This window comes from Liolophura sinensis, chromosome 7 (assembly GCF_032854445.1).
Source record: "Liolophura sinensis isolate JHLJ2023 chromosome 7, CUHK_Ljap_v2, whole genome shotgun sequence".
Classification (NCBI taxonomy): domain Eukaryota; kingdom Metazoa; phylum Mollusca; class Polyplacophora; order Chitonida; family Chitonidae; genus Liolophura; species Liolophura sinensis.
This window is the reverse complement of record NC_088301.1, coordinates 35015658-35023972: the sequence shown is the minus strand read 5'-3', so window position 1 is coordinate 35023972 and position 8315 is coordinate 35015658. Positions and strand designations below refer to the sequence as shown.

Below are 8315 nucleotides of genomic sequence, written 5' to 3'. Positions count from 1 at the left end.
CAAATGAAAAGGTTTAGTGACCTCACACTCCCGCGTTTTTACTTTTTTCTTTTACTTTATCAAAGTGTGTCTTAAATTGCTGCAATGTCCACCATCTGCTTAGGCTTGTCAGCTGGTGATGACTGGTGACGAATCTGACATGAGAAGTCACCATTACTGCAACAATATCCAGTTCGCCTGGATAACAGTATATAGATATTTTTGATACTCAAAGTCATTGGTGCCGGGTGGTCACATACATGCCAACGCGGCAAGACAGGTTTTAAATTGGGATTTTTTATTTATTTTATTTCCTCATTATATTAAATTGTTTATTTTAAGCATAATTTTTACATGGCAAAAGTAAAGGTAAATTCGCGAGAAAACCGGAATGCTAATGTAGGTTAAATCTCCGATGATCTTAGACTAGCTACTGTCTTACTTTCCCACATGTGACGAATAAGAACGTACACTGTACTGAAGGCCCCTCGAACCCTGAGAACTGGAAAATACATATCCAAGACTGTAACGTGTTTGATTGTATCTGTTGGGTTGTCGTTTTGGAATTACAGCATATTTTGTTTTTGTAATGTCCTGACTTTGATGTTTGAGTGGTGGTCCGTTTTGGATTGATCCAGTATTGGCATCATTTTTACATAGTTTTTCTCTATGTACCGAGGGTCACTGTACCTTTATCTGAATTACTTTAGCACGTTGTAAACCGAACCATCTCATGGTAGAGTTTTTTCTTTGATCAGATATTTAAAATCCACTTCTTTGATTAATCTACTTTAAAATCTCATATTTGACAGCTGTTTGTATTTAGTGTGACATGACCGTAAAACAAACAAGTGCCCTTCACCAGGTATCTCACAAATCTAGTCACTGAAGCAATAACTGAACCAATCTGGGCTGGATTTGAGCATACATGTTCATTGGTGAAGAGCTGACTGATTGCAAATGGAGTAGAAAGCAATACTTTGCGGACATCTATTCTCTGGTCCAGAAAATAGTGCACAAAAAATAGAAAACATGAGGTAGCAGATCAAGAGCATATTTTGAGTCATGAATTATTTTGCCACTTTTCACCTAATACAGAATAGCCAACTAAGTTCTTCTGGGATGAACAGTTACAATTTTGGTGTGAATCTTACACCAAAAGAAAATGTCCTTCTTGATCTTCACAATGATTTGTCTTGTCCAGTGAGGAGCATACATGTAGATCACAGCATACTGGATAGGAGAGACTTTCCTCTATAAATCAGTACACCGAGTGAAGTAGCGACAAATTTGTCCAAAAAAATTCAGCACTGTGAGATCTTTCTTACACTTCACAAGTGTTAAAATCATCTCGTCTTCAATCTAAAACAGGCACAACAAATTCAGTTATTATTTATGACAATACATACATCCAACTACACACATACATGTACATCTTTGATTGACTGAATTGTTTGTTCATTCACAGTGAATGTTGAGGCAAACTGTAAGTTCTTGGCTGCAATCACTATAAATTTTTCCTTCTTCTCTGATCTCAAGACGTTTTCAGCAGGGATACTTAAACTGCACACAATCAGAGGAAAGCACAGGCTTAGCTCTAGGCCAAGCTACTCACTCACATTTTCAGGATAATACAGAGCTGTGGAAAACATGAACAATCACAAGTGCAGTTAAATTCTAAGCATGGATAGACAGGAGAGCAATTGTTTCACAATATGTGCCTTTAGATAGGGAATTCTCAACAGCCACTGAAAACACATTTACTTTTTACAGAATAACTTGTGAGCCACAAACTATAAATGACTAACCCCATGGCATTTCTGAAGATCCAACATCTTCAAATAGGGTAACTCATCTTGAATCCTATCCAGCCATTCACCCCGAAGAGTAACCACCCCAGTAAGAATAAGGCTTTGGAGCTTCCTACAAGAAGCATACACCAAATGGGTATTAAAACAGCACTTGGTAGTTTCATGGCTAAGTGAACGCAACATTTATAGTTGCAGCACCACCAGTAATATGTATCTCTTACCATAATTTTGTCATTCAATACAATAGTTATACTTTTTAAAGCAACATTTTTAGTAGAATCCCTGCTACATTTATGTATAAAATCAAAAACTCAAGGATACTAACTGAACTACAGGTCACTTTGACTCAATAAAATATGCCTATTGGCATGTGGTGTTCAGCAAAAATGAGAATCTTACCTATAACCAGTAATATTTTGTGATCACATAGTGCATTTAGAAATTTTTAAAAAATCTGTGTATAATACGGATATAAATATTCAAATACAGCACATCCACATTAATATAAGGAAAACTTACCCACAGTGATCAATAATGGATATCAGTCCTCTATCTGTTACATTCCAGCACCAGCAAAGTTGGAGTTCACACAATGTAGACCCGCAGCTGGAAGATCAATGCAAATGCTTTTATCTAATTAATAAATTCAATCATTTATTTCTTATATTGTTATTTAACACTATTACTTCATACGATGACAGTCAGTTTTATGACTTGAGGAAAGTGGCATAATTTATTTATTTATTTTTGACAGTAAAGTAATTCCAATATTTAGGAATCTTCTTCACAAAACTTTTGAAAAGGTGGTAAAGTTTTTCAAATCACCAGATCAGGAAAAAGAGGACATTTCTTAATTGCATTATTTTTGTATTTCGCCTAAACATTTCACCTCTTTGATCTTAGACAATGTTCGATCAACTGACTGTGCATACACTGAATTACGGATGAGAAGTTCAGGCTTTTTAAGAAATTTATCACTGGATGTTAATGGGTCATTAATTTATTTATTTATTTGATTGGTGTTCTATTCCATCAAGAATATTTCACTTTACGATGACGACCAGTGCTTTGGTGGGGGGGGAAAACCAGGCTCAGGGAAACACTTCCTACCTAAAACCGGAGAGGAAGAAGAGACAGTAAAACTTTATAACCAATTGTTTTCTCCCAAAAAGTGTTCTGCCAAGCACTGTGGATTGCCATGTTTGCTCTGCCTCATGAACCATGAAATCATGAAATATTTGGTAGGTGACAGGAAGTCACATACAACTTTGTCCTGTAGTACAAATAAGATTGCCAGTTTGTGCACAATATAGAAAATAAATAGAATGGGAATAATATTACCACTTGGCGAGAGAAAGTACTCCCTCATCATTCAACTCTGTGCATTCTGACAGGTTGAGATGCCGTAAGGCTGACATACTTGGTCCCTGGAAAAATTGCACAAGCCCTTGAGAAGTGAATTCGGCACCATGCTTTAGACGCAGATCTGTCAGGCTGGAGAGTTCCTACAACAAGTTTATAGTTTAATAGACAACATACATTTTGAAGGAGCTGGACTGCAAACAACACACATGCAGTTCCCTCATTGGTTTACAACAACATCTGATTCTGAAACACAAAAAGGGCAAATAATAACCAGTGATAGATTAGTATAAGGTCTAGTTTGTACCAAGCTTTTACATTAGTTTCTACAGCCTAAGTAACTTTTAACCATCTGGCCTAGAGCTGTTCGTTGAGCTAGTTAAGATGTGTGACAAGCATACATCTACACAATGAAAACAGTATCTCCCACAGTATACAGAATGTTCCACACATCGAAGAGTGAAAAAAAGGAAAAGGAGGACATTTCTCAATTGCATTATTTTTGTATTTCACCTAAACATTAAAATTCTTATAATGCAGAGTTATATCTATCAGTATTACAACTAAAATGAGACAAAACTGGTTTAAAGTGAAACCACAATTCAAGCATACCACTACCAGTTTATCATTGTCTTTGAAAGGATTCGATACGATACTAACAGAAAGCTTTTCTAATCACATATAAAAAAAAAAAGTAAAGTTTTCACAGCCTGTGATAGTAAAGATTTCACAAACTGTGATAAGAAAGTTTTCACAAAAAGAGATAAGCTAAAATGGTTCTTCACGCTTGTTTGGCTGCTCATGCAACCATTAATTATTTATTGATGTGAAACAATTACCTGCAGGAAGACAAGGGATGTATCTGTAAGTTCCTCGCTGAAGGACAGTGACAACTGTGTGAGGTGTGAGCATTCTGATACTGACTCTATACTAGAGTCACTCAGCTTCTCACCATCCAGTACCAAACTTGTCAACCAGACAAAATGCAGCTGAACCAACTGTATCACAGATCTGTAAATTAACAACAGCTAGATATCCAATTCTGATACTGTAATATGGTAACATTTTGCAAACTATCAGTACATACGGCCATGTACCAATGTAGGAAAGAATACTTTCAGCAATCCAGGTAAAGTATTTATTTATTTGATTGGTGTTTTATGCCGTGCTCAAGAATATTTCACTACTCTACGCCAGATCCAGGTAAAGTAGATTAAACAAAACACTAAATCCAGTCACCTGGACATATAATAATACATAAAGTGTCTTTAGCAGAGAATGAGGTTAAAATTCAATCAACTTATCTACTAAAACTAAACACCTTTACAGGATACTATAAATAAATGTACAGTGAAACTTTTGTATAGCACAGTAACCTAAATACACTGATTAGCATTCATATTAGCTTTAGATCTTGTAAGCACTAATAGATCACGAGGAAATAATGATTTTGTCAGGAGTTTTTGGCTGTTGCTATATCAAAGTTTCACTGTAATACTTTATAGTAAACGTTCACATGTCGGTATGGCTTAACAATTTAATCAAAGAGAAATTAAATAAAGTGACCCAAGACTGTAATGTACTGTATGAGTTTATGTAACAAGTCTGTGTTTTCACTCTTTGTATACTTACTCGTCAGTAACCCACAATATTCCATCTATATTTAGGGCAGTAATTTTTGTCAAGTTTTGTGCCAGGTGCAGAACATCACTGTCCCTTAATCTAGTGCAGTGGGAGAAGTTGAGCCTACAGAGACATGGTGCTCTGGCTAAAACAGTCACAACATCTCTGTCCACATTCTCACATCCTTCCACATTCACGTACTCCAGCAGCAAACATTTATCTACAAAAGGTTTCAGGTGATCTGCAGTCACTGCCTTGGAGAAACTCAGGTCTAGTTCTTTTAGCAAGGTGCAGAAATCGGTGATGACCATAGTCTCACCGACAGAGAGATTGTCTCGACCCTGCAACACCAACCTGCGGAGACTGGTACATTGTCGTACAACCTTACAAAGATTGACACTACTGATTGATTTAATGTTAAGTTCCTGCCACAGGGCTGGGTCGTGTGAGATGTTATGCCATCTTCGACTCACAGGTGCAACTGACATACTTAGCTCTTGTGGACGAAGATAGGAAAGTATTTTAATCACAATCTCTTGTGGCATCCAACCAATGAAATCACCAACACCATTTTCAGGATCTTCACCTAATGTAACATCTAAGGTTTCTTTGTTTGAACTCCCACTGTTTTGTTGAACCATACCACTGTTGTTTTCGGTTGAAGCAGCGGCATTTCGTCCACTTGATGATAGGTTACTTCCTATGCTGAAGGAATGAAATGTTTCTGGAAATGATGTATCAAAGCTGTTGTCCTCCTTTTGAACAGCTGCATTTCTCCCACTTGACAATGGGGTACCATTTATACCCCAGCAATGAGTGGTTTCTGACAAAGGCGAATCAAGGTTTGAAGTTGGCTTATCTTCATTAGCATTCTCCATTGTCTACAATACTTATTTTCCCACAAATAACCATCATTGCTAAGTGGTAAATGTTTCAGGGAGGTGTTTTGTACATCAACTGAAATGTAATTGAAAAAAGTGACACTTTTACTTCAGGAGACATCTGATTTAAAAAATATTGCATTGAAGGAAAAATTCAATTTCACCACAATAATATTTTCTTAGTGAAGACTAATGGATGAATTACAGTATCTTATGAATAAAAATTACATGCATGCTATCCAGTGCTACTCCATAGTCTTCCTGAGAGAATGGAAATATATTAATGTTCTGTTCTGTTTCTCTACATACACTTACAATCCATGGATCAACATCACTGACATGTACTCTTTATTCCTGGTGTTCATAGACAAATGTTGATGGATATGACTTCTGCTGAAGGGTAGCTTTTCTTCGTTTCTTTTTCAATTTTCTCTTTTTGTTCTTGGAAAAAACCTCAGCTGGCTCGTGTCTTTCCTCTTTCTGATCCAACTGCTCTGTCTGTTTCTTGTCATCAGAGTCAGGTTGAGGGGCGCGTCTCTTCCGTCTCCTCCTTTTTCTTGCTACAGTCAAACAATTCCAATTCAGTTAAACACCACCTAATGTTAATCATCATAAGTTATGTGTGAACAATATAAACAGAGTTGGAATACCTAAAATGACCATAAATTTCGTCAATGGTTAACTTGCCCATTTTTCCTGATTCTGAGATTTCTATTGATTTTAGAAAAGTGTTTTGAGGTTTGCATGGAACATGGGATGATATTCTGCTGGAAAATTGTTCCAGCACAAAAAATAATATTTTGTAACAATTATTTGCCCCTATTTGGATAATCTCATATAATGTAGGACATGATGTAATTAAGTAAACAAGCAAACAAGAAATCACTGACTGCAGCATACAATACATCAAAGAAATGTGGCTGTAATAATGACTCTTTTCTGGTCTTATACTCTTCAGTACAAAATCACAAACTTACAAGCTATTTATGACATATTTTGCCTTGAAGACCTGAAGAGTGAGATTGAAGTAAGTTTTCAGGAGGCAATCTTGGGGAAACAGAAAGCTTTTGAAGACGACTTGTGAAAATGATGTTGCCAAATGCTATATGGTAAGAAGGTAATGGCTAATGGTAACGGGTGAACAGCTAGCTTGCAGACAGGGAGAATATGGGATGTACTGAATATGAGTATGAATTCTGGGAACAAAACAAATAAAAAAAATACATTCAATGGTTGTGTAGATTTCACTATTATTAAGTTCAATTGGTATAAATGTACCATGCAGGTTGAAGGTTTGTATGCTTTTACCAAATGGTTTAGTAAAATAGGACGAGCTGAGAAGAGCACGGCTATAAAGAGCACAGATAATACTTGATAAAGGATATTTATCATGAACACTGAGACAAAAAAAATCTGAAAAAGTAATGCTTCAGATATAGAGAAAGTAATGTTAAATCCTGTCCCCCAGCCCCCAACAAAGTATGAAGCACACCACCATTGTAGTTATGAAAGAGTTAATTGCCAGCAGTGAATATTATTTTGTCAATACTTCCTCGAATACTAGTTCACCATTTAACTTTTTAAAACTTTTACTATTATTATAAAAATAATTTAGACAAATTAATGCAACAACCTTGAATTGAATCTTTCTCAGAGTCTGAACTTGAGGAAGCCGTGTCTGAGTGATCTATGTCCTTGTGCTTCTTTTCCACAATCAAATCTGTCAGGTTGATGCCTGGGGGTGGAGGAAGTACTGTATAATGTTTCAAGGGAGGGTTCTCTTGGCTATTTTCTGTATCTCCATCACCATCATATTCAATGTCACTTTCTGGTGCTGGGTGGATTCTCTTCAAAACTTTCTCAATAAAGACTGTTAAAAAAATAACAAAATTTATTAAACTGTCAAACGAGAAACAAGTTTTTAAATAGGTAGGGAAGAGATAAGAAAATAGTAACATATCCAACCTGCTCTTCCCAGATCTAACTTAATTAGTAACAAAGTAGTGGTTGGGAGACGGGGAGCACTCCGAATTATTGAGAGGTGCTCAGATTTCGTTACGTCACTGTGAGTAATATGTAGTGATCTGTAATGTTTCCACAAATCTACAGACACTAATTATTTTTAACCAACTGGGAAGTTTTTAGTTTTCAATACGCCCCGATTCTTGTGACATTTTACTTTTTGGCCAATGTTATAATAATGCTTACGTTTCTCTCTATTTCCCTTTTCTGCCATAACCTCCCCAGAAGCAAGGGAGATAATCTGGAATATGTATTGAAAGTTATCTCCCCCAGTATTAACTGCGCACAAACATTATTAAAGTGGCTTATTTTACTTGTTTGAGAGCCGTAAGCTTTATTGTCGGAATAAAACGTTGAGAACTTAAAGCGAGCTCACAAAAGCATCTAAGTATCTAAAAAATATCTGGACATACAAACCTGTAACATGAACTTCTTTACGCTCATCCAGATTCTCAGGTAACCAGCTTGTATAAATGACTATAAATAGGACCAGCTTTTCTGTTTCACGTATTCAGGACTACAGCCTATTCAGTCTCTCCTCACACCTTTTTGAAAAGATCTGACAAATCTAGGTTTTGTGTACAGATTTGCGGCTTCACCATTGCCTAATTTCCATACAATTTACGCTATTTTTCAA

The 8315-nt window shown here is 36.2% G+C and overlaps 2 protein-coding genes across 2 annotated transcripts; both read right to left on the bottom strand.

Annotated features, from left to right (window-relative positions):
• Nucleotides 1-1226: 1226 nt before the first annotated feature.
• LOC135471198 (F-box/LRR-repeat protein 2-like) lies at nt 1227-7900 on the bottom strand. Its single transcript, XM_064750310.1, has 9 exons — nt 7865-7900; nt 7290-7526; nt 5972-6216; nt 4785-5732; nt 3992-4163; nt 3132-3295; nt 2310-2396; nt 1788-1902; nt 1227-1341 (listed from the first exon to the last, which is right to left on the bottom strand). Exons 4-9 carry the CDS (start codon nt 5651-5653, stop codon nt 1234-1236), a joined length of 1515 nt encoding a protein of 504 aa, XP_064606380.1. The 5' UTR covers nt 5654-5732; nt 5972-6216; nt 7290-7526; nt 7865-7900; the 3' UTR covers nt 1227-1233.
• LOC135470870 (G patch domain-containing protein 4-like) lies at nt 6005-7892 on the bottom strand. Its single transcript, XM_064749918.1, has 3 exons — nt 7865-7892; nt 7290-7526; nt 6005-6216 (listed from the first exon to the last, which is right to left on the bottom strand). The coding sequence occupies exons 1-3, from the start codon at nt 7890-7892 to the stop codon at nt 6005-6007; spliced, it is 477 nt and encodes a 158-aa protein (XP_064605988.1).
• Nucleotides 7901-8315: the final 415 nt, after the last annotated feature.